The sequence below is a fragment of the Panulirus ornatus genome, chromosome 58 (assembly GCF_036320965.1).
Source record: "Panulirus ornatus isolate Po-2019 chromosome 58, ASM3632096v1, whole genome shotgun sequence".
In the NCBI taxonomy this organism is placed as follows: domain Eukaryota; kingdom Metazoa; phylum Arthropoda; class Malacostraca; order Decapoda; family Palinuridae; genus Panulirus; species Panulirus ornatus.
The window spans coordinates 1,340,241-1,367,735 of record NC_092281.1 but is presented as its reverse complement, the minus strand read 5'-3'; the positions used below and the strand labels follow the sequence as shown (position 1 = coordinate 1,367,735).

At 38.9% G+C, this 27,495-nt stretch overlaps 1 protein-coding gene across 1 annotated transcript in view; it reads left to right on the top strand.

The window, feature by feature from the left end:
- Positions 1–331: 331 nt before the first annotated feature.
- Positions 332–27,495, top strand: part of cta (Guanine nucleotide-binding protein subunit alpha cta) — a 35,204-nt gene continuing 8,040 nt past the window's right edge. Inside the window, exons 1-7 of the mRNA XM_071695793.1 lie at positions 332–424; positions 2,730–2,801; positions 7,276–7,422; positions 11,993–12,193; positions 15,411–15,461; positions 16,996–17,213; positions 24,765–24,930. Coding sequence (XP_071551894.1) covers positions 362–424; positions 2,730–2,801; positions 7,276–7,422; positions 11,993–12,193; positions 15,411–15,461; positions 16,996–17,213; positions 24,765–24,930 — 918 coding nt within the window. The 5' untranslated portion in view covers positions 332–361. The remainder of the gene's footprint in view (positions 425–2,729; positions 2,802–7,275; positions 7,423–11,992; positions 12,194–15,410; positions 15,462–16,995; positions 17,214–24,764; positions 24,931–27,495) is intronic.

The following is a 27,495-nucleotide window of genomic DNA, read 5'->3' as shown; positions in this document are numbered from 1 at the left end:
GGAACATTTTTTTTTAGACTGTGCCATCTTTATGGACGTACTGCACCATGGGGTTTATATAACAGTTAGAATTTATTTAATAAACTCAGCAACAGCGAGTAAATATAGAGATAAATAGTGTATAGTGCAAAGAGTTAAACACCCACCTCGGATATACATTTCAACTTTCTTGCACTTCACATTCCATGCTTATCATCATATATAGATAAAATACCCAATACGTACCAAACTATCTCATTAATGATACAAAATAATCAGTAATTGTAGTCAATAATTGGGTTCCTAAAGCGAAAAATGAGCGCAGAATCTTGTTCCGTGTCAGTTCCTCGATGGTCAATGTTTGTGTTGTTGTAGTAGGAACATGGCGCGGGTAACCATAGTCAGTTGTGCCTGTTGTTTAAGGGCTTTATGGACACCAGAAGAGGTAAGGATCATATTAACAGGTCATTATAACTGTGAAGAGTTTATTTCACGCGGTGCATCTCGGCGGAGAAGTTGGAAAACCTTGACAGCTGAGGATTTTTTTCTCGACTTCGGTTGAAGTTGGGACACTTTTGACAATCCACCTCTCACGATTTCATCATTAATTCCTTATCTCGTAATTTACGTCTCGTGAAATGTCTATAGAAGTGTTTGACACAGCTGTCTTGGGTCAGGTTTATATTTGCAGTGTTTCTATGCATGACAGAATAAATCTTGTCGATGTTTTCGAAAGAAGACATTCTTTTAATCTTTTCTCACACTTATCAGTGACATTTTATCGTCGAATTGTTTAGCATGTGAGTTCTTATGAGTAGATCTAACTTGCTTTAAATCCCTATTGGCAGAATAATGCTGACAGCAAAACATTTGATTTTGTCGTTGTTAAAAGAAGACGGGGAGGGGGAGGGTGGCGCTTGCTTGGCGTGTTCCTTTAAATTTCGTTATCAGTTAACACATTTATCTAGTGATTTCATCATTTTATTCTAGTGTGGGGGGATTCTCCATCCTCATTTTTGTATTGTTCCTTCTCCTTCCACACAGGAAGCAGGATGCTGCTCTCCTCTGGGTCCCAGACCAGTTCATCACCTTTAAATGTCAGACTCATCAGTAATGCCTTAAAACATTTGCCAGTCATTTTCCAAGGCTTAATTGGCCCGACTGAATAATGAAACAGTCACTTCCTACAAACTTATATCATTATATGTTGTGAAAACTACTTTTTTGTTTAGAGAGAACTGTGTCATGAGACTGACCCTAGTAACATTTTCTACTTCCTAGTTTTTGTGAATACAAATGTTTGAAGGACTGACTGATATTACTTTCTATGGTAAATAAGCATTACATGAATTCTCATCATGAAAGTTTGAAATATGGTAAAATGTTGTATATTTCTTAGATGGTTATTGACTGAGGTGTATGATATTCGTACGGTATCTGATCGAAGCATGATAAAAAGGAGTGTGTTGAGTTAGGAAATGCGCTTTACTGCCAGGAAGATTACATTTTAGCAGCAGCTAAAGAACCATTGCAGAGAATGAATTCTTCTCGTGTCATTCTGCTGCAAGTCGCCTGTAGTTTGTGTTCCTGTTGACACAAATGGACTCTTTTAGATTCGCTCACACATTTAACCACATCACATCTACCTGGTGATGGAAGTAATATTGGTAAATTTTGACTACCTTTTAAATTAAGGTAAATATGAACTGCTTGGGAAAGTTAGGTGAAGTTTCCATAGGTTTAGTTGATTTGCAGAAATATCATTGGCGATGGGAATGGATAAAGGCAGACTATGAATTATGTACATGTGTATATATGTATATGTCTGTGTGTGTATATATATGTGTACATTGAGATGTATAGGTATGTATATTTGCGTGTGTGGACGTGTATGCATATACATGTGTATGTGGGTGGGTTGGGCCATTCTTTTGTCAGTTTGCTTGCGCTACCTCGCTAACGCGGGAGACAGCGACAAAGCAAAATAAAAAAATTAATAAAAACACTTTTACATTAATTACCCTGGAATTACACAGATTCAGATGCATAAGTGCATTATCAGTAGAGTTCAAAACTGCTAACACACTCACTCAGCTGCTCCCAAAACACTTGCCTCTCATGATCTTTCTTCTCATGCCCAGGTGCATAGGCACCAATAATCACCCATCTCTCTCCATCCACTTTCAGTTTTACCCATATCAGTCTAGAGTTTACTTTCTTACACTCTATCACATACTCCCACAACTCCTGTTTCAGGAGTATGTATACCCTAGCTTAAATCAGGTACTCATGTCATTGACCAAGTCCCAGGGAAGGATGAACAGCTCGGTTGATTGTGGACCAATTGCTTCAACCAGGATTTAAATTTATGCATTTGACTGTGAGTGATCCATGGCTGCATCATGGGACTCTGCCTGCTTTGGGTTACACTGTGAGTGAAAAGTCACCTTCACTGAGGTTGTATCTGTCATTGGACCAAAAGGAGTTCAGTTTCATCGAGGAACTTCTCATGTCAAAGTAATCCAGTCTTTCATGCTACTGATTATGGCGTAGCAATGAAGGTGCAAGAACCCTGTAGAAGTTTTTTCTTCTTAATGGTGATTTATGGAAGCAGCGGTAGTTGACACCGTGCTACCATTATTCAAAGGAAATTATTTAAAAATTATTCAAAAATTAGAAATTATTTAAAGGAAATACTTATTGAGAAGTTGCATAGCTTTTTCCATTTATATTTTGGTCTTCATTTGCAGATTGAACAGCATGCAAGGTCACAACAAATTGATAAGGAAATACAGAAAGATAGACAAAAGTTCAGACGACAGGTGAGTCATGCAATTTTTTGCTAATTGAGAATTTTGTTTTCTTGCTTATAGGTAACTGATCTGAGTTATTTAGAACATATAGTTGTTGTGTTTGTGAGACTATGTTAGTGTATTTTCACTAAAGCACTACAGTATATTAGCCTGATTTTTTAGAACCTTAGTGTGAAATTATGACAGTCAATAAACTGTCTGGGGAATGGGCTGTAAAAGACAAGGACCCATTCCAGGCTAAGATTTTTTGTATTTAACAGCATATATATCATGCTGAAGTTAGGGTAGGTGAAGATGAAGTAATAAGTGATCTTGAACTGGATAGTAAATGCATATAAATATTTTTCATTTAGAATGAACCTTTGCAGTTTTGTAGTTAGAATAAAAGAATGAAATTTAGCATGGTCGGGTCATGTTGGTTTGGCGTGACTTGTTTCAGGATTGTTCTGAATGTTTGAAATCATTGACTGATTTTTTTTTTTTTTTTGCTTTAGATATCAAAGGGACTTCAACACCTAGTTTCAGTGTGATTTTATTTCTGTTGATCATATCCTTATTAGACTTATTGTTATTTGTATTATGAACATATTTTTGAGTCATCTCCGCAAATTGAAAACAGGAATTATTTGCATTTTTTTATAGTGACTGATGTGACTTGGGCAAAATATGCCCCAGTCATCCAGTCATGGCCATATCGGTAACAATAGGAATAGGGTAACAAGTAAAGGAATAGGATAATAGGTTGAGAATAAGAATGAAGAAAGTAATCAGAGCTCCTCATGTGTTTTTAGACATGACTGTTAAATGTAGTAAGATTATAGGAAGAGGGAAGAAAGTTCCAGAGCTTCTGCTGTTCATGATATGAAGAAGGTATCTTAACACTCAATCCTCATGTGGCTGGTCTCCACACACAAACTGGGGAAGGAGCAACCAGATGCATGCTTTTGGGCCAAGCCTTGGTGACAGGGACACAAGTCGACAACTTGCAAGAGCAGTGGTCAGTATGATATCTGTAGGACAGAAAGAGGCCAGAATCAAGTGTAAGCTGTGAGGAATAGTTGAAGGGAGTGAAAGTCCAAAGAATTAATGAGACAGAAGGCTTTTGATGCCAGTCTTGCTATTAAAGAAGTCAAGAAAGAGCCACCCCACGTATGTGAGTAGTACTGCATACTGGGGCAAATATGAGCCCTTTAGATATGAAATAGCTTCTCAAAAGAAGAATTATTGTGCCTGTACAAGACCCTTAGCTTTTGGGAAGTAGATTGTGTAAAGTTAACTGTGCAGGGTTTCGAGGATAGAATGGAGGTTATAGTTGTGCTGAACCTGGCCCTTAGGTTTTGACAAAGAACAACCAAATAGCTTTCAGTAATATGTTAACGAGCATTACCTCTTTCCCTCACCCATCCTATTTAAATGGTGTATGATTGTTGTGCAGTCTCTATGTTTCTGGCATTCTGTACTATCCCTCTTTTTACTAAGAGGCACTGATCCTATATACAATGCACTTTTCAACACTTATTATCTACTGGACCATAAATTTTTTTATCTCTGTTGGAGCATATTATGCTGTCCACCACTTCACTCATTCCCCAGGGTTTAATCCCACTGCATCAGTCATGTTCAGAGTCCTTTGAGCAGCCCTAGACACTGCTCCTTCTCATCCTCCCAGCACATTACTTTCAAAAGTTTCTGTGGCTGGTGTTTTGGGCAGTTCCTCATGTTTAGTATTCTCTAGTTCTAGGACATCTATAATTGTCCCTTCTGACCTCTAATGTTCATTAATCATTCTGATATCCCTTATCTGCTGTGAATCTGTGCTTATGGTCATTTACTCTCTTTAGCTTCTCTCTCATTTCATGACTGCCTTCATGATCTTTGACTTGATTCCTCAATTTCTTTAACTCATACCCTGGTTATATTTACTTCTGATCTTGCTTTTTAACAGTTTCCCTTAACATATCCAAACATTTGCTTTCTAGTAGTTCCTTCTTCATCTATCCCTCTTGTCTCTTCCTGGTGGATCATGTCATAACTGACAGGTTTTGATACATTCTCTTATTTAAGTCTGTGTCTATACTAGATTGTAACATTGCACTAGAGTTACCCCTCAGCCAGTGGCCTGCTAAGGATGAGGCACAAAGGCTTAGAAGCAGCACTGTAGTTCATTAGTTATGTAGACTCTTTTGCTGTGGCCACCCCTTTAAGGGAGTTCTTAGAGGGATAGGTGTCCTGGATATAGATAGACAGATGATCAGATTGTACTTCAATGTGAAACAAAAAACCTATTTGTGTACATTATCTTCTAAAGTCACCCTCAAAGTCATTCATTCTTTCACGTGTCTCATCTTCTTCATCTCCACTTTCCTCTAGCTGACATTTACAGTAAATGTTCCTTCTTATCTCGAAGATCTTATCTCAAGGATCATCCAGTGATCTCTATATTTTTCAAGAAGTCACAGAGTACTCACGAACTGAATGTCGACAGCTGTACACTTATATTAATGGATGGGGGGATGCTGAGGAGAGCAGGAGTGTTTCCATTCATCTTCTTCTTAATGTAAAATACCCTTAAAGGCTACTAATGGTACCACAAATTAGCTGAAAACAGATGGAGATGGGATGATTTAACTTGTGTAGTGGATGGAGCTCTTCTATGCAAGGTTGTCAGGTGACAGTTGGTGCCTTTGAAGGGTAAGTGATAAGTAAGGATACATGTTCATTATATTGATCTGATGTATTTATTAAATGCATATTTTTACAGTTTTGTCTGTTTTCCATTATTACCAGAGTGTTAGCAGTTTATGGAAATGGGTTCACTGGGGTAATGAGTTTTCTTTTACCACTTGTCTGAATTAAGAGGACTGTATTAGCTAGCTTGTCACAGAAAGAAAACAGAGGAAGTGATTAAACTAATAGAACTTAGTTTAAAGACAGTTGGTTATTACTGATTCTTCCTCTAGGTAAGGTCACTTTTACTTGCAATATAATATCTTCAGCATGCAGGACCATCTAACCAGGCATATGTGTTTGCTTTGTTTATTTCATTGTGTAAATATTAGTGAATAAGTAGATTAGAATATAACATCAAAGTATAATATCTGTTGCAGTCCATAATTTTCTTGGAAATATTTTGTAGGTACAACATCAAAAATCGACATCAGAATCCTGAAAGCGTAATAGATTCGTATGTTGTAAAGACATAGCTCTTATTTTCTGTGGTATTTTTGTTATTTCTTTCCGCATAACAAGCTCTGTGATATTGTGCACATGCAGTGCACATATACAGGTACAGCATCAAAAATTTAGACATTAGAATTACAGAAACTTTGGAAATCCAAAAGATTTTATTGTAATTATGTTTTCCTCTAAAGAGGAAAAAGAGTGGAAGTAGCTTATGCACAATTTATTAGTCAGTTGGGTTTTAGATCTGTCAGCTGCCATTGTCTTAATGCCGTTAGCATCAACATGTAATAACCAAAAAATATTGAACATACTGTTTGGGTATTGAAGATGATTTGAAGACCACATACTCTACAATCACTTTATTGGTGTATTATTCATATGTGTTTTACCCACCACATTTTGAACCTGTCATAGTATGAGAAGAATAACTTAAATATGCTATTGATAAACTTTCTTGATGCATAGCAAGTTGCATATTTTGATATGTATTTCTCAGATATGCTCAGATGTCTAGAAGAATAAAGAATGAGTGTTTTGATCCCAAGCCTTCTGTTTTTTTACTGTTGTACCTATGGGGCCTGGATGTGGAAAGGGAGCTGTCGTTTTGGTGCATTATTACATGACAGCTAGAGACTGAGTGTGAATGAATGTGGCCTTTGTTGACTTTTTCTAGCACTACCTCGCACACATGAGGGGGGAGGGGGTTGTTATTTCATGCTTGGCGAGGTGGCGATGGGAATGAATAAAGGCAGACAGTATGAATTATGTACATGTGTATATATGTATGTCTCTGTGTGTATATATTTATATATATACATTGAGATGTATAGGTATGTATATTTGCGTGTGTGGACGTGTATGTATATACATGCGTATGGGGGTGGGTTGGGCCATTCTTTCGTCTGTTTCCTTGCGCTACCTCGCTAACGCGGGAGACAGCAACAAAGCAAAATAATGATAATAATATAACCTGTTATGAGAGAAGTAGCTTTATTATTGGTGTGTTAGCTTACACTAGTCCGAGTTGATATACAACAGTTTAGTTTTTTAGGATTTTTCAAATGAAAAATCTGGAAAATGAAATAAAGAAATATGAATATTCAAATATCAAGTAATCATGATTTTTGATGTTGTACCAGTACTAATATTGTTGATTTGTGACTTATGGTACTTTACTGTATGACCAAAACAGTTTGTTTTTTCGCAGATTAATATATTATCATATTAACATAACTCATCATAATATTGCTTGCATAAACTAGGCTAACAATTATTTGTGATATACAATTCTCCCTGTAAGGTTAAACTGCTATTGTTGGGGGCGGGGGAATCTGGCAAGTCAACATTCCTGAAGCAGATGCGAATCATCCATGGGTATCGATTTGCACAAGATGAGATCGACGAGTATAGAGAAACTATTTACAAAAACGTAGTCATGGGTATGAAGGTAAGTGGATGCTTCATCCAAAACAAAGTGGACTTGTTCTGAGTGTTTAACAGTCAGTATTAATTTTTTGTATGATGGTTTTACCACACTAATTTGTTTAGATAATGTGAACTTTATTGAATTAGTAAAAGCAAACCATAACACTGGATAGCTGCAGTGGGAGTTAAGCTATACACACATTTTTGAAACATATCGGATGCAGTGTATGTTTTTATGTTATACAGACTGAGAGATATATCCTGAACGTTAGACTTTTCCTTATGCTGCATGTGTAAAGCACATGATACAACATACTGCTTTTTTTTTTCTGAAATGTACATAATCTCTTTTTCTATATTTTTCATGAAATGACAGTTGAGGGCTTCAACAGAATCCCCAGTTATTGTTGAGGGCTTCAACAGACTCCCCAGTTATTGTTGAGGGCTTCAACAGAATCCCCTGTTATAGTTGAGGGCTTCAACAGAATCCCCAGTTATAGCTGAGGGCTTCAACAGAATCCCCAATTATAGTTGAGGGCTTCAACAGAATCCCCACATACAGTTGAGGGCTAATTATTTTTATCTAACACTTTTGATATTAACATAATTCACAGAAATATTAATTGCATTGATGTTAATTGATTAAATCCTTCATCACTTTGATTAATTGTAAATTAATAGTAAAGAGGACTTGATTGTTTCACAGTAACCTCAACTTGGTATGGGTTCTTGCTGAGGTATGAGGAAATGTAACTAACTAAACTATGCCATCAGAAGTTGACTTAACCTGACTGGCAAAGGGTTTACTTCAAACTGTTCCATGAAATCTGCAGTACATGAATACCAAACATATATTGTCAATACTGTGAAATATCTTTAGGAGGTAAATAGGGTGCGTAAGACAAGGGAGCAAATGGGAACTTCAGTGAAGGGCGTAAATGGGGAGGTGATAACAAGTAGTGGTGATGTGAGAAGGAGATGGAATGAGTATTTTGAAGGTTTGTTGAATGTGTCTGATGACAGAGTGGCAGATATAGGGTGTTTGGGTCGAGGTGGTGTGCAAAGTGAGAGGGTTAGGGAAAATGATTTGGTAAACAGAGAAGAGGTAGTAAAAGCTTTGCGGAAGATGAAAGCCGGCAAGGCAGCAGGTTTGGATGGTATTGCAGTGGAATTTATTAAAAAAGGGGGTGACTGTATTGTTGACTGGTTGGTAAGGTTATTTAATGTATGTATGACTCATGGTGAGGTGCCTGAGGATTGGCGGAATGCTTGCATAGTGCCATTGTACAAAGGCAAAGGGGATAAGAGTGAGTGCTCAAATTACAGAGGTATAAGTTTGTTGAGTATTCCTGGTAAATTATATGGGAGGGTATTGATTGAGAGGGTGAAGGCATGTACAGAGCATCAGATTGGGGAAGAGCAGTGTGGTTTCAGAAGTGGTAGAGGATGTGTGGATCAGGTGTTTGCTTTGAAGAATGTATGTGAGAAATACTTAGAAAAGCAAATGGATTTGTATGTAGCATTTATGGATCTGGAGAAGGCATATGATAGAGTTGATAGAGATGCTCTGTGGAAGGTATTAAGAATATATGGTGTGGGAGGAAAGTTGTTAGAAGCAGTGAAAAGTTTTTATCGAGGATGTAAGGCATGTGTACGTGTAGGAAGAGAGGAAAGTGATTGGTTCTCAGTGAATGTAGGTTTGCGGCAGGGGTGTGTGATGTCTCCATGGTTGTTTAATTTGTTTATGGATGGGGTTGTTAGGGAGGTAAATGCAAGAGTTTTGGAAAGAGGGGCAAGTATGAAGTCTGTTGGGGATGAGAGAGCTTGGGAAGTGAGTCAGTTGTTGTTCGCTGATGATACAGCGCTGGTGGCGGATTCATGTGAGAAACTGCAGAAGCTGGTGACGGAGTTTGGTAAAGTGTGTGGAAGAAGAAAGTTAAGAGTAAATGTCAATAAGAGCAAGGTTATTAGGTACAGTAGGGTTGAGGGTCAAGTCAATTGGGAGGTGAGTTTGAATGGTGAGAGGCTGGAGGAAGTGAAGTGTTTTAGATATCTGGGAGTGGATCTGTCAGCGGATGGAACCATGGAAGCGGAAGTGGATCATAGGGTGGGGGAGGGGGCGAAAATTTTGGGAGCCTTGAAAAATGTGTGGAAGTCGAGAACATTATCCCGGAAAGCAAAAATGGGTATGTTTGAAGGAATAGTAGTTCCAACAATGTTGTATGGTTGCGAGGCGTGGGCTATGGATAGAGTTGTGCGTAGGAGGATGGATGTGCTGGAAATGAGATGTTTGAGGACAATGTGTGGTGTGAGGTGGTTTGATCGAGTAAGTAACGTAAGGGTAAGAGAGATGTGTGGAAATAAAAAGAGCGTGGTTGAGAGAGCAGAAGAGGGTGTTTTGAAGTGGTTTGGGCACATGGAGAGAATGAGTGAGGAAAGATTGACCAAGAGGATATATGTGTCGGAGGTGGAGGGAACGAGGAGAAGAGGGAGACCAAATTGGAGGTGGAAAGATGGAGTGAAAAGGATTTTGTGTGATCGGGGCCTGAACATGCAGGAGGGTGAAAGGAGGGCAAGGAATAGAGTGAATTGGAGCGATGTGGTATACAGGGGTTGACGTGCTGTCAGTGGATTGAATCAAGGCATGTGAAGCGTCTGGGGTAAACCATGGAAAGCTGTGTAGGTATGAATATTTGCGTGTGTGGACGTGTGTATGTACATGTGTATGGGGGGGGGGGGTTGGGCCATTTCTTTCGTCTGTTTCCTTGCGCTACCTCGCAAACGCGGGAGACAGCGACAAAGTATAAAAAAAAAAAAAAAAAAAAAAAAAAAAATCTTTAGTTTGGAATGGTTGGGACTAAGCAGTTGTCAAACTAATGATTTTTTGGGAGTATTGATAGTCAAGGATTCTGAAAGTCTAGAAAACAGTAAAGTCTGGAAATGCATGCTGATTTTATTCATAAAGTAGTCATCTGTTTCACAGCACTCATATACATATCTGTTTTTTTATGTTGGCTGAGACGACATGGGCAGCTGAGGCCCTAATCAAGGCCATCCCATTAACACTATACATCTCAATGTATACATATATATACACACACAGATATATACATATAGACACGTGTACATAATTCATACTTGCTGCCTTTATTCATTCCTGTCACCACCCCGCCACACATGAAATGAAAGCCCCCTCCACCCACATGTGCGCGAGGTAGCGCAAGGAAAAGACAACAAAGGCCACATTCGTTCACTCTCAGTCTCTAGCTGTCATGAAACCACAGCTCCCTTTCCACATCCAGGCCCCATAAAACTTTCCATGTTTTACCCCAGAAGCTTCAAATGCCCTGGTTCAATCCATTGACAGCACGTTGACCCTGGTATACCACATTGTTTCAATTCACACTATTCCTTGCACACCTTTCACCCTCCTGCATGTTCAGGCCCCGATCGCTCAAAATCCTTTTCACTCCATCCTTCCGCCTCCAATTTGGTCTCCCACTTCTCCTCATTCCCTCCACCTCTGACACATATATGGAAACCCTCCCCTTCTGGTATTTCAATTTCTAAAAGAGGAAACAGAAGGAGTGAGGCGGGGAGTGCTTATCCTCTTTGAAGGCTCAGATTAGGGTGTCTAGATGTGTATGGATATAACCAAGATGAGATTAAAGAAGAGACGAGTGGTATGTTTGAGGAAGGAAACTTGGATGTTCTGGCCCTGAGTGAAACAAAGCTCAAGGGTAAATGGGAAGATTAGTTTGGAAATGTCTTGGGAGTAAAGTCAGGGCTTGGTGAGAGGATAAGAGCTAAGGAAGGAGTACCATTACTCATGAAGCAAGAGTTGTGGGAGTGTGTGATAGAGTGTAAGGAAGTGAATCCTAGATTGATGTGGGTGAAACTGAAAGTGGATGGCAAGAAATGGGTGATCATTGGTGCATATGGACCTGGTCATGAAAAGAAAGATCATGAGAGACAAGTGTTTTAGGAGCAGCTGAGTGAGTGTCAGCAGTTTTGATACATGAGACCAGGTATTAGTGATGGTTGATTTGAATGCAAAGGTGAATAATATGATAATTGAGGGTATAATTGGTGCGCATGGGGTATTCAGTGTTGTGAATGGAAATAGTGAAGAGCTTGTGGATTTGTGTGCAGAAAAAAAGACTTGATTAGGAATGCCTGTTTTAAAAAGAGAGATATGCATAAGTAGTTTATTTTTATGTTGAAGGCTTCAGTCACGGACAAAAATCCACATCAAGGCTATGCCTTAATTGAAATATAGAAAGTTATGAAATGAAAAAAGAAAAGACAAGGGAACGTATGTATGATTTTTGGAGGAAGTGAAAGACCTGTAATTTGAAATGTGCCAGGTCATAATTATTGGCAAAAACACGTGAAGGTAGAGCATTCCAAAGGTTCGACGTGTTTAGAAAGAAGCAGTTATCAAAACTGCCCACCCTTCAAAATGAACCTGAACAGATCTTGATGAAACAATATGTATATTTTGTACCCTGTCAAAAACATATTGCCCTTTTTATTTCAGATTGTTTTTTCTATTCTTAGTAAAGAGAATATTAAATAGTGTTGCTTTACAGGTTCTGTTAGATGCAAGAGATAAACTTCGGATACCATGGGGGGATGAATCCAGAGAAATATATGGTCAGCACGTTATGAAGTTCATGGGCTCCATGTCATTGGATCGACGTGTATTTTTAGATTATGTGCCAAGTGTGAAGGAGCTTTGGAAGGACTCAGGAATACGACAAGCTTATAACAGACGAGCAGAGTTTCAGCTGGTGAGCATGAAAGATGTTTTAAACTTTTTTTTGGGGGGTATGTTGCTTATAAGATGTCTTTTAATGTGCATGCCCTAAAGTTCTATCTATCTATCTATATCTCTGATGCCTGTACCTTTCTGGAACTTTCTTAAGGGGCTTACCACAGCAATACGGTCTCCATAACTAGTGAACTTCAGTGCCTTAGTCTTTGGTGCCTCACCCTTAGCAGGCCACTGGCAGAGGGCAAGTCTAGTGCAGTGTTTGCTGAGGCTTCTGCCTAATGTTCCTACTGACTGCCTCTACCTAATGCTCCTGCCTAATTGTTTTTACCTACCTCTTCTATCTACTTCTGCCATTTTGCCAAAAGGCAAGGCTTGCACACAGTGCTCACCACAGGAAAATCTAGAGTTATAAAGAATGAGCTGTGTGAGTTAAGTGCTGTAAGGTGTTCTGTGTGATAAGGAGAGATTCTATGTATGTGGACAGAATGCCAGTAGCCCATGTGTGGGTGAGGCAGAAAGAAAAGACAGCTGCCTGGGTCAGAAGAGTGCACCTTGATAACCGCTGAAGGCCTGGCTCCACGCAGCCATCACTAACCCTTCCAGTACTCAGGCAAGTAATACTAGTTTACCATGTTTAAAGGAAAAAAATTATAATCATGTTCCTATTCAGAACACTTGTTGAGTGATAGTAAAGAGGATGCTTCTCTTTAGTTTTCAAACAGTAAATCATATTCTTTTGTACAGAAAGGAAAGGTTGTAATTGATTTATCCTAGAGAAATATTCATGACAATTTTCCTGAAGTCTTTTGGCTTATTAGATAATTTCCAATATGGAATGCTTTAGTAAGTAGTAGTTGGTAGGCAGAAACAGATCATCAAAGCTAGAGGAACACAACAAAGAAATGAAATGTAAGTATATAAGCTTAATTCACTATATAAATGTTTATAACTGTTCATTGTCATAGACGCGATTCAGTATATGTGAGAAGGGCAGTTTGGTAATTGGGAAGTTTGTTTGTATTGATTGCCTAGGGATGTATGTCCAGAGGTGTTGCTTTCTCTTGCCATATAGGTTGATAGTGTGACAAAAATGAAGACAAATGGGAACATTGGCAAAGGGGGCTAATAGGTGAAGAGTAGATGGAGTGAGTATATTGAAAGATTGTTGAATGTGTTCAGTGATAAGGTGGCAGATCTGGGATATTTTGGATGTGGAGGTATGCTAAATGAGAGTCATGGCAAGTGGTTTGGTGAATAGAGAAAAGGTGTTGAAAGCCTTGTTTAAGGAGGAGTGAGGCAAATCAACTGGAATGTATGGTATTGCAGCTGAACTTTTTAAGGAAGGATGGTTATATTGTTAATTTGTTAATTAGGCTTTTCACTCTGTGTATGGCTTATGGTGAGGTGACTGAGGATTGGCAGAATACCCGTATAGTTCCATCGTATAAAAGCAAGATGGACAAATGTGAATGTTGAAATTAAAGAGGTAGGCTTTTGTTGAGTTTACATACACTTAGTAAATTGAATGGGAGAGTTGTGATTCAGAGGATGGTGGCATACATAGAGCTTCAAAATGGGGAAGGAAAATGTGGTTCTAGGAGTGGTAGAGGATGTGTGGATCAGGCATTTGCTTTGAAGATTTTTTTCCATGCTTGTTCGTTATGCCCTGCTTTAGCAAGGTAGCATAAAGAATAGATGAAGAAAAGATTTAATTTGCTTGCATCCAATCTGTAGCTGTCATGTGTATTGCACTGAAACCACCGCCTCCCATCCACAACCAGGTCCCACAGACCTTTCCATGGCATATCCCGACTTCTTTATATGGCATCATTCAGTCCTTTGACTGCTAAAGCATGTCATCCCCAGTAAACCACATTGCCCAGACCACTCAAGGTATTGCTCATTTCATCCTTCCAACTCCAGTTAGGCCTCCCCCTTCACTTGTGACATATCTTCTTTGTAAGCCCTCTTTCACTCATTCTCTTGATATGTTCAAACCATTCCAGCACACCCTCCTGAGCTGTCTCAACTCTTCTTATTATCACACTTTTTTGTTATCTTTTTATCAGATACTCATTCAAACCACCTCTCACCAAATATTGTCCTCAAACATTCGAAGAATGTCAAAAATATTAAGAGAAAAGGGATTTGCAAGTAGCATTTATAGATCTGGAGAAAACATACGTGATGTTTAATAGAGATGCTTTGTGGAAGATGTTGTGACCATATGATGTGGGAGAAAGGCTGCTAGAAGCAGTGAAGAGTTTGTATCAAGAGAATAAGGCATTTGTACTGGGAGGAAGAGAGGAAGGTAAGTGGTTCCAGGTAAAGGTGGGTCTGCATCATAGTGTGTTATGTTTGCTAATACTCATAAACCCAAACTCCCTTTTTTAGCCCCTGCATCTTCCTCTTGACTTCTTGTTGCTTTCTCTTGAATTTCTCCCAAATATGTGGACTTAAATGGAAATGAGAGTTTAAGATTAAAGCTGCTGTTAGGAGGATGTGCAAAGATTATAATTTTGAATGAGTTACTGTAGCAGCCCATTGAAGAGATAGGATTTTCAAATCAGTGGCCTGTTAAGGGTGAGGCGCTAAAGGCTTAGAAGCGGCACCAGAGTTCACTAGTTATGGAGACTATTGTTGTGGCCAACTAGTGGAGACTCTTTTGTTGTGGCCACCTGAGGGAGTTTCAGGTGGAAACAGGCATCAGATAGATAGATGTGTAGAAAATATATTGTATTGCATTTATAAGTCACTGGATTGTCTGTGTCAGGGTTCATCTGGTTTGAGAGTACAGAAGTACAGAGCATTGTCTCAGGTGCTCTCTTGCAAAGTGCAGAAATAATGAAGGCAAAATACATTTATGATTAAGATAGACCATTTTATAATATTTATGAAGTAGAAGTGTGAGTATTGCTCTCCCTTTAACTCCCATATAATTTTATGCAAAAGGAAGCAGTAATGCTGCAATATAACTTCATTTTGCTACTAATGTTAGCATTTTGGAGGTAATATGCACATTGATGTATTAGGGAACTGGTTGCTGGGAAATTGTTGGTCTTTCCTTTTGCTTTTAGACTGATTATATGGTTTTCCAGTGAGAGCCTGTATGGCATATTTGAACGTGATAACACTTAAGGTTTACAAATGATACCTCATATTCCTTCTAAAAAAAATTTTTAAATTTACTAATGCAAGGTGAAAGGCTGATAAGGAGCATTTTATCTTTTCAGACTGACAGTGTGGCATATTTCTTCGATTCCTTAGACAGAATAGGAGTTTTGGTGAGTATTTTTTCTTGATTATATACATAATCTTATGGACTTAGGGGAATCAAAATGTAAAGTACCTGCACTATTTTTTGTCCTCAGGGTTTTGTTTGTCTTGAAAGCCATTAGAGATATGTCACACTTCAGAAATTTAGAAGCCTCTTCACCCTTTATGTTTCTGGTAAGGTAAATGCCTCTCACCCCTTGTTAACCTCTTATTGGGCAGTAACAGCCCTGTTCTTCCCTCAGACCAATCAACAGCTTCCATTTGGCAGTGAAGTTATGGTCCTCCAGCCATCAGTACCAACTTTCCTCCTGATCTCTTGGATCACTGATGCCACAGGATGTTTCTGTGACAAACTTTTATTTTGTCAGGATGAAGGTTGAGATTAATAAGCTAATTGCAGATATAAAGTAGCGTTCTTGAAGAGAAATACATGATTACCTCTGCAAGTGCAGGGGCATACAGCAAGAAGAGGGTTTGTTTAAATGGTTTGGTCACATGGGAGAATGAGTGAGGGAAGATTGACAAAGAGGATACATGTGTCAGAGGTAGAAGGAATATCGAGAAGCAGGAGACCAAATTGGAGGTGGAAGGATGGAGTGAAAAGGATTTTGAGCGATTGGGGTCTGAACATACAGGAGGGTGAAAGGCGTGCAAGGAATAGAATGAATTGGAACAATGTGGTATACCGGGGTCGACATTCTGTCAATGGATTTAACCAGGGTATGTGAAGTGTCTGGAGTATACCATGGAAAGTTTTGTGGGGCCTATATGTGGAAAGGGAACTGTGGTTTCGGTGTATTACACATGACAGCTAGAGACTGAGTGTGAACGAATGTGGCCTTTATTGTCTTTTCCTAGTGCTACCTCGCATGCGTGTTGGGGAAGGGGGTGCCATTTCATGTGTGGTGGGGTGGTGAGGGGAATGGATGAAGGCAGGAAGTATGAATATGTACATGTGTATATATGTATATGTCTGTGTATTTATATGTATGTATATGTTGAAATGCATAGGTATGTATATGTGCATGTGAGGGCATTTACGTATACACATGTTTATGTGGGTTGGGTAATTCTTTTGTCTGTTTCCTTGCGCTACCTCGCTAACGCGGGAGACAGCGACTAAGAGTAATAGATATAAATGAATATAGATGAACATTAAGGATTTTGTGTGATGGCAGAGAATGACAGATTGTGAAACAAGCTGCAACTTGATTAGAGCTTTGTATTAATCCTTTCTCATAGCAACCTCTCATTAATAATCATTGGTAGGTTGTTCTTTTTTGTACATTAGGTCCCTCTGGTGAATGTAGATGTCTGTCTTTTTCAGATAATATATGTAACAAAATAGAAAGAAAGCCTTTCCATTGAACCTTTTTCTCTGCTCCTTACCTGTAAACCTTAGTTGTACACATACTTAACCTTGTTTTTTTTTTATCCTGTTTCAGGTTTCATCCTAAAACTTTATGTTACTCAGATTGTTGAGATGTTTTTCTATTAATGCTTTCCTTATCTATCTTACTCAACAATTCTTTTGTGTTTCAGGAGTACATTCCCACAGAAAAAGACATTCTACATTGCCGCAAAGCTACCAAAGCAATCACAGAGTTCACCATCCCCATCCAGAATGTTCCGTTTTTATTTGTGGATGTAGGGGGACAAAGGACACAGAGACAAAAATGGTTTCAGTGCTTTGAGAGTGTCACATCGATAATATTTCTTGCATCTTCCTCTGAGTTTGATCAGCGGCTCTTGGAAGACAGGTACAGTAATGTAAAATTTCTTTTGATTTTCATAGCACTTACTATACTTGGGCAAGAGTTCATAGTTCTTTTCATAGGGCTAATCCTTTCTGTTGGGGAACTTTGTTCTTCAATTTGCACATATCTACCTGTCATATTTTTTCATTATAATGGGAATTAATCTATCAGTATGTCTTGAATATACCATTTTTGATATTGAGAATAGTTTAGAAAAAAATCTCACACACAATAGGGACTATAGGGTCATGAGGCATTCATACTGATACAAGTATTCAAACATCTGCTCGAAATTTTTTGTGGCTCATTTGGACAGGCATAACAGGCAGTGTGAAAATTAACACAAATGTAATTTACCAGTGATTACTTTTGCCAAACTTTCTCCAAGTTCCACGTCGTTAATGAGATTCTCATTTTGTTGTTAGAATTTAATCTAATATGTTCTTGTCATGAGTAGGTTTTTCAACTTATTGTATTAGGGTGCTACCACACAAGTTTAGATAGAGGCAATGCCCCATGCTACTGGAAAGGGATTCTTCCCACTTATATAGTATTATGTTAGAGTCTTCTGCTGTGATTGAATCGTGTTCATTACTAATTTCTGCTGTCTGATCATAAAGGTCTTTTGCCTACCTCTGGTTTCTGTGCTGGAGGCGGATATACTATGCTGCTGTTATTTCTTACAAATCATATTGTTGATTTCTACAAGAATGAAAGTTGATTTTATGAAGAGCTACACCAGGTTTCAGCACAGGTTTGAGATGAGCTTTAACCAAGAGCATGACATCACTGCCACTTTATTTCCCCTATCACGATATTCGGTGAGGAAATCTCTATTTTGATATTTAACCAAGACTTTGAAATACCAATTATTTGATTTTCTTCAATTATAGTTGTCTGCTTCTGAGAATTTATTACATATACTCTGTGCATTAACATGAAATATTCTGATACATGACTTGAGACTTTTTTTCATTGGTATGTGTGTGCACTGCTTTGGTAGTAGGAAGCTCATAAATGTGAACTTGGTCCAAACCCTCAATCTGACCAGTTCTACCCTGTTTGCTACCTTCCTTGTTCCCTGCTTCTGCCTGGGAATTGATCTCAAGCTGCTCTATTCTGCATTTTCCCTGACCTGCCTTGTTCCTAGTCAGCACCAGCAGACCCATCCTGCCATGTACACTCACTGGCCTGTACCCCACCACTACCTATGAAGTAACCTCTACTACCTGAGAATTGACCATTACGTGTTGTATTCTGCAGTTTGCTACCTTCCTTGTTCCTTTCCTGCATATAATTCCTGACTTCTGGTTGGTTTATGTATCCTGCTGTATACCTTATTATCCTGGATCTCTCTCTCAGTTTTCATTGGTTCTGAATACCTAACTAGTTTATGTCTATAACAAAAAAACTTTTTGTTACTACACCTTTATCTTACCCTTTTATTGATTACTTCATCAAACACCTCACACCATGTATTGTCCTCAGATATTTCATATCTAACACATCCACCCTTCTCCACACATCCTCATATATAACCCATGCCTCCCAACCATATGATATTCTTAGGAGTACCATACCTTCAAGCTTATTCATTTTTGCCTTCCCTGATTATGATCTTTCTTTCCACACATTCTTCAGTGCTCTCACATCGTTTGCTGCCTCACCACCCTGTGACTCGCTTCCTTTTTCATGGTTTGGTTTGCTTTCATGTCCACTCCCTGTTATCTAAAATGCCTCACTTCATCCAATTTTTCTCCATTCAAACCTGCCCCTCAACTTTGCTAAACTCAACAGCTGTGCTTTTACTCACATTTACTCTCAACTTCCTCCTTTAATGCACTCTTCAAAACTCAGTCACCAACTTCTGCTGTTTCCCACTCAAGCCTGCCACCAGTACTCTATCATAAGCAAACAACAACCGACTTACTTTACAGGCCCTCTCATCCCCTACAGGCTGCATTCTTGCCCCTGTCTCCAAGACTCACATTTGCCTCCCTCACCTCTTCATTCTTAAACAAATTAGATAGCCATTGTGACACTGCAGGGGTGTATGATGGAACCACTCACTCTCCCCTCTTCCTACTTGTACACGTGCCTTACACCTTTGATAAAAACTTCTCATTGCCACTTGCAGCTTCCCTCCCACTCTCTATTCTTAAGACCTTCTGAAAGGTATCTCAATTAACCTTATCATATGCCTTTTTCAGATCCACAAATGCCACGTACAAATTCATCAGTTTCTCACACATTCTGTAAAACAGACACTTGATTTACAGATCCTCTACCACCTCTGAAACCACACAGTTCCTCCCTAATCTGATACTGTGCACATGCCCTCCTTCATCTTCTCATTCATTACTCTTCCATACAACATACCAGGCACACTCAACATAGTTATACCTCTGTAGTTTGAACACTCACCTTTACCTCCTTTGCCTTTATACATTGGCTCTATACATGCATTCCATCAGTCCAGAGGCACCTCATCATGATTCTTAAATACATTGAAAATTCTAACTGACCAGTCAAGAATACAATCACCCCCAATCTTAAGAAATTCAGTTGCACTTGCTATCCTCGCCAGCCACCTTACCTCATTCATCTTACTTAAGGCTTTCATCATCACCTCTTCTCTCTTGAAACCATTCTCCATGACTCTCTCATACTTTGCATACCAATCTAATCCAAATACCCTACATCTGCCGCTCTGATCATCAAATACATTCAGTAGTCCTTCATCACTACATATTACCACTTCCCCCTTGGCCCCTTCACCAGTGTTCCCTCTTGTTCTCTTACTTTTGCATATGATTATTTCCTTCCAAAGCATCTTATTCTTTCTAAAGTTTACTGATACTTGCTCACCCCCAGCTCTCATTTGACCTCTTTTTCAACCCCTACCAATTTGTCTTGACCTTTCCACTTTCTTTTATACATCTCCCATATTATTTGTGCTCTTTTCCTGTAAATACTTCTTAAACAACTCTTTGTCTAAGACGATACTGCATATTTTACTAGTGAAAAACTAGGGTATGCATGTACCATGAAATATAAAATACAGCAATATATATTGACTCCATTCTTACCATAATTGAACTTTAGGAATATGAGGTCTTAGATGCAATTATTAATGTTCCACTCCTGGCATTCTCCTTAATCTTCTCTGCACTGTCACAAATAGTTCATAAAGTAGATTCAGTAAGTTCAAGAGCACACTTACTATCAGTGGTTTGTTCACCTCTCATAATGTTGGAGCACTTCCATTTTAACCGTAGCGGTGATTATCTTATGCTTCTTAGCACCATTATTGGTACCAGGAGAATTAAAAGACCTTTTTGTGGCTTGATGGTATGGGTGAAACTTTTCCAGTGTACAGAAAAACTGCAGCACTCCCTGACTAATAGGGTAGCCACACCAATTTTACCGTACTTGCTTCTTTTGTGAATATCGTGTAGCACTGTGTCTCTTGTCAGACTTTCTCTCTGATAGAATTGATCAACAAAAAATCAAAGGAAAACATTTGCTTAGCTGCAGCTCCCATTTGGAACACTTTCCTTTATTGTACCCTGTTCCTTAAGTTGTTCCTTTAATTTTCAGTAAGTGGGCTCTTTGCCCAAAATTTTATACTTCACTAGTGCTACAAATGTACCTTATCCCTGTCCTTTGCTGAGTAGATTGCCTTACTGAACCCTGTTCTTGAAAAACTCTTTATCAAATCAAAATGATGCTATGTATTTCCTCAGTGTTATGTAAGGTAAATGTAAACAAGAGAAATAAAGCTGTGGGAAGTGCTTTTACCACTTATGGACAGAACCCCAAAAGCATCTGAGAGAAGACTTGCATGGTGGGGGCTTAAAACAGTTTCACCACAATGCTGTATCCATGAGGATTCATCCTCTTCAGCCATAAGAACCATACTCGATCCAGTGATGCATAGATATTAAATTTAAGCGATGCTCATCCATGAAGTCCCAACATCCATATTGTAACCCACTGAAGTCTGTGATGTAAAGTTATGGTGGTGAGGTGGCAACAAGCTTACAGTAAACCCCCATCATTCACTTGCTTGACTTTTTGCTATGTGGACCTTTGATAAATGGTAGAGGTTCGTGGGTATTATTGATTTTAGTTCACCTGTGTATATGAAATGTGTCATTTCTCCATACAAGTTTCCTCAAGTTTCTTTGGGAATAATTTTTACACAAGTGGGACCTTGCAAAAGATTTTGGGTTATACAGTCTTCCTGTTTAATTTTTCCAAACAAAATCCTGCAAGAAACTAGGGAGGGTGCATCTCAGACAATCTTCATAATCTTGGCCTATCATCCAAAGTCATTTCCAATTGTTTGGGAATCTTTCAAGCTTTTTCTGAAATATCCTGAAGATAATTCATTCTAAGCTGTATGTTAGTTGTTTTCCCCAAAAAGGTCTTTCTGTAGGAGATAGTAATTGTATTGCATCATGTAAATACTTTGCAGAAGTCTTTGTTGGTGACCTTTCATGTTTATATACATAGTCCTGTTTGGAGTAGATTACTGAGATCCATGTTTTCTTTGGAACCTGTGGTTTCTCCATCTCAGTACAAATGGAACTTATCAGGGGTCTCAGGACTTTTACTTGTGGTTTTGTAACTTCTTCACTTCCATATTCCTTCTTTGTATCACTGGGATGAGGAAGAAATGTTTTTGAGATTTCTTGCTATATAGGAACTTAGATTAATTGCAGTTTGAAAATCACTTTTTATGGATAAAGATTTATTCAAAACTACATTTCCTGACAATATAGATATTTTTAGAATGACTGTTTTGATTCATTACCTCAGTTTCCCTAAGGAAAATCAGCCTTTGTGTCTTAGGATATCATAATGTATGAACTGAAATTTAAAGGGATGGGCTTGGGCATGTTGTCCCATGTCAGTTGGAGTGTGGTGTCATAGCATCCAGGTAGGTCACTCATTTGTCGTTGAGTTTTGGTGAGTAGGCATCAGCCGACTCCTTACTCTTTATGGTGGTTGAAGCGTGGGAATTCTCATGGTTTCCCACAATGTTGTGGGGTTTAATCCACCTTGAGCACAGTCCCACAAGCCCACTCAGATGCTCATGGGGCTCTGTGTTTGGTAGAGCAATGGTTTTCCAGTCTTCAAAACCTACATATTGGAGAATTAAGTCATATTGTAACCCCTTCACTAAGCAAGTGCTCTCTCAGATGCTCATAGGGTTTTGGCAGAGGTAGAGATAATGTTTTTTTAAACTTCAAATCCTAAATTTTACAGCAATTCCACATGGAATTCTTATTACTAATTGAATTAATGGCTCCCATGCATGAACACCATTCTTGTAAACACTGATAATTTTTTCCCCATACATGTTCAGTTTCCAGCATTAGTGATGTAGCACCAGGAACAGATGTAGAACAGCCTCATATGTTCACATACACTATCTAGCTGTCATGTGTAATGTATCAAAAAACAGAGACCCCTTATCCTCAGCCAGGCCCCATAGACCTTTTCATTTTGTCCCCTACAACTTCATACGCCCAGGTTCAGGTGATGGACAGTGTCTTTCTTGCTATATACCACAGAATGCTCCAGTTTTTTATAAGCCATACATACCTCTCACCCTTCTACACATTCAGGCCACAGTAAGTCAAAGCTGCTTACTCTCCATCATCCCATATCCTTCCCAGTCTCCCAATCTTAACATGTGTACTCTCTTGGTCATTATTTCCACTTATCCTCTCCATGTGTTCAAACTGTCACAGCACACCCTATTCAGTTCTCCCATTCATACTCTGCTTACTACCAGTCCTCTTGCTTACACTTGCATTCTGTACATGAACACATTCACACCACATATTGTCCTTGCATTTTGTTTTCTACACATCCACCATCTTTGCATTTAGGGCCTAAGACTTACACCCATACACCTTTATCGGGGCTGCTGTACCACCATGAAACATCGCCTTTTCTGTTTTCACGGATATTGACTTCTTCATTCTCACACTCTTCAATGCACCCAGAGCCTTTTTCCCCAACCCACCCCATGGCTCACTTCAGCTCCCATTGTTCCTTTCAGTGCCATGGATACTCCTAGGTATCTAAAACACTCTACTCCCTCCAGGTTCTCCCCATTCAGATTCACCATCATACCAACCTGACACACTCCCTTGTTACACTACATGACCTTATGTTTATTCTGATTAACTCTTAACTTCTCTCATTCTTCCCCAAACTCAGACATTAACTTCTGCACTTTCTCACTCGAGTATGCCACCAGAGTCATGGCTTCTGCAAACAGCAAATGACTCACCTCCAGGACGACCCCACCCCAGCATACTTTAGACCCACCCCTCTCTCCTAGACTCTCACATTTATTTTGCTCATCACTCCATCCATAAACAGATTAAACAAATAGGGTGACACTACACATCTTTGATGCACACCCACCTTCACTTGGAACCATTTGCCCATCTTTCTAACTCATGCACACATGTTTTACTCTCATGAAACTCGTCTGACCTTCTTGTAGCTTTCATCCCATGCCACACATTCATAGCATCTTCCTCATGGCATATCTGTCAACCCTAACATACGCTTTCTCCAGATCCATGAGTGCCACACATAAAACTTCTTTCAAGTAATTCTCACCCAAATTTTTCAAAGTAAACCCCTGGTCCACTCATAGTCAGCTACTCTTGATGTCACATTGTGCCTCCTGTGTCTAATTCTCAGTGCATGCCACTCTCCCAAGCTTCTTATCAAGTATACTCAATAAACTTGTATCTCTTTAATGTAAACATTCATGTTTTCCCCTTTGCCCTTACATAATGCCACTGTACAAACATTCTGCCAGTCCTCAGGCACCTCACCTTGAGCCGTACATCCCCTGAAAATCCTTATTAACCAGTCAGCAAGACTGTTGTTCTCTTTCTTGAGAAATTCAACTACAATCCCATTTACTCCATTCTTTTTGCCACACATCACCTTACACAAAGCTTTCACCACCACCTCTTTTTTCACCAAACCATTTGCCATGAATCTTTTTCCAAAGGACTTTCATCTGCCACCCATTCATCTAACACAGCATTCCTTCACAATACTTGATCCATCTCTTTACCTTTTCCTTGCCTGTACCACATCCCCATCTGCTCATCTCTGATTCTCTTATTTGTTCTCTTGTTTTCCTCATACTGTTCGCCTCCTTTGAAAAGTAGTAATACCTATTTATACAACAGTGATATGTTGTAAAATCTTTGTAATTGTGATAATGAAGATCCATCACTTCTTTATAGTGATGGATTTTATCTTAACTCAGCATTTTGTCCATTATGCTGAATTCCAAATCTTAACCATCGTCTTTGTCTTTAATTCTTAGAAAAACAATGTGAAAATTGAATATGAACCTATGCATTTGTACAAATTAGGACTTTAGTATTTTAACACTGCCAAGTGATACATGTATATCCATTTGTTTTAACAGTAGTGATTGCAGAAATTGGGCTGACAACTTAGTAAAAACTCTTGGTCCAAATTGCATATTCCTTATCTTTTCAGGATCACAAATAGATTAGAAGAATCACTCAACATCTTTGGGACCATTGTCAACAATCGGAACTTCTGGGATGTTTCTATAATTCTCTTCCTTAACAAGACTGACCTCCTTATCCAGAAAATTAGATCTAGACAAAGCAACATTGCTCACTATTTTACAGATTTTGTGGTAAGTGTTTTATTCTTGTTTTGCTTTGATCACAACCAAAATACATGTATTTTGTACTGTACACCATATTACTAATGTCATACTGTTTACTTAATTGTGTGAGCAGAAAAATAACAACATATGTATATTCAGTATTTTTATCCTCACCCATTGAGCAGGTTTCCTTTTTCTTTACCTGTGTACTTTCTACTCATCCCTGTTCATTTATTTTCAAACATATTATGGATTTAGTCATAGACAGAAGTAATCATTAACACAAAAGAATGGAAAATAGAGATAGACTATGTGAAGTGAGAATTAGCACGTGCTAGCACATGCTCTCCATGCAACAAACTCATTCAATTTTATAAATAAACTTTAAGGTATCGTATAAAATGTGATCACTTTAGGCTCATTACTGCTTCAAATTCTTGCAGTTGTAGTGTATCTGGAATCACAGGGAGTTTTTGACAGGCTGTGTTGATTGTGTTAATCAAAAGGTGAGGTGGGTAGCTGAATGCACTCTGACCTTCCTGTTTTGTGTTGGAACTATAAACCAGCTTTAGCAAGGTTGCAGTAGTCTTTATTAGAACAAAATGTTGTTCATAGTTTTCCTGCCACTTTGAGCTTTTCCTCTGGGCTTTATTGCTGTTCAGGACAGCTCCATATAAGACTCGAGATGTATAAAGGAGCGATTCAGTCATCCAACTTAAAGTTCATTCTTAAAGTTGTGATTTTTTTGTTAAATTTATTTTATTTTTATATGGTAAGTTATTATGGTAAACTGAAGCTAAAATAAACCATTTTTCATTTACCCCCTTTTGAGTCAGTTTCTAATTCAAACTGGATTGGTTAGCTTCATTATTAAAGAATTCTTAATGATAGATTTTACTTGGACTTATTCATTATTTGAGTCGGGGAGGAATGGGATGTATTTAGGGAATCAGTGATGGATTGCGCAAAAGATGCTTGTGGCATGAGAAGCGTGGGAGGTGGGTTGATTAGAAAGGGTAGTGAGTGGTAGGATGAAGAAGTAAGATTATTAGTGAAAGAGAAGAGAGGGGCATTTGGACAATTTTTGCAGGAGAAAAAATGCAATTGAGTGGGAGATGTATAAAAGAAAGAGACAGGAGGTCAAGAGAAAGGTGCAAGAGGTGAAAAAGAGGGCAAATGAGAGTTGGGGTGAGAGAGTATCATTAAATTTTAGGGAGAATAAAAGATGTTTTGGAAGGAGGTAAATAAAGTGCGTAAGATAAGGGAGCAAATGGGAACTTCAGTGAAGGGCGCTAATGGGGAGGTGATAACAAGTAGTGGTGATGTGAGAAGGAGATGGAGTGAGTATTTTGAAGGTTTGTTGAATGTGTTTGATGATAGAGTGGCAGATATAGGATGTCTTGGTCGAGGTGGTGTGCAAAGTGAGAGGGTTAGGGAAAATGATTTGGTAAACAGAGAAGAGGTAGTAAAAGCTTTGCGGAAGATGAAAGCTGGCAAGGCAGCAGGTTTGGATGGTATTACAGTGGAATTTATTAAAAAAGGGGGTGACTGTATTGTTGACTGGTTGGTAAGGTTATTTAATGTATGTATGACTCATGGTGAGGTGCCTGAGGATTGGAGGAATGCGTGCATAGTGCCATTGTACAAAGGCAAAGGGGATAAGAGTGAGTGCTCAGATTACAGAGGTATAAGTTTGTTGAGTATTCCTGGTAAATTATATGGGAGGGTATTGATTGAGAGGGTGAAGGCATGTACAGAGCATCAGATTGGGGAAGAGCAGTGTGGTTTCTGAAGTGGTAGAGGATGTGTGGATCAGGTGTTTGCTTTAAAGAGTGTATGTGAGAAAGACTTAGAAAAGCAAATGGATTTGTATGTAGCATTTATGGATCTGGAGAAGGCATATGATAGAGTTGATAGAGATGCTCTGTGGAAGGTATTAAGAATATATGGTGTGGGTGGCAAGTTGTTAGAAGCAGTGAAAAGTTTTTATCGAGGATGTAAGGCATGTGTACGTGTAGGAAGAGGGGAAAGTGATTGGTTCTCAGTGAATGTAGGTTTGCGGCAGGGGTGTGTGATGTCTCCATGGTTGTTTAATTTGTTTATGGATGGGGTTGTTAGGGAGGTGAATGCAAGAGTTTTGGAAAGAGGGGCAAGAATGAAGTCTGTTGTGGATGAGAGAGCTTGGGAAGTGAGTCAGTTGTTGTTCGCTGATGATATAGCGCTGGTGGCTGATTCATGTGAGAAACTGCAGAAGCTGGTGACTGAGTTTGGTAAAGTGTGTGAAAGAAGAAAGTTAAGAGTAAATGTGAATAAGAGCAAAGTTGTTAGGTACAGTAGGGTTGAGGGTCAAGTCAATTGGGAGGTAAGTTTGAATGGAGAAAAACTGGAGGAAGTAAAGTGTTTTAGATATCTGGGAGTGGATCTGGCAGCGGATGGAACCATGGAAGCGGAAGTGAATCATAGGGTGGGGGAGGGGGCGAAAATCCTGGGAACCTTGAAGAATGTGTAGAAGTCGAGAACATTATCTCAGAAAGCAAAAATGGGTATGTTTGAAGGAATAGTGGTTCAAACAATGTTGTATGGTTGCGAGGC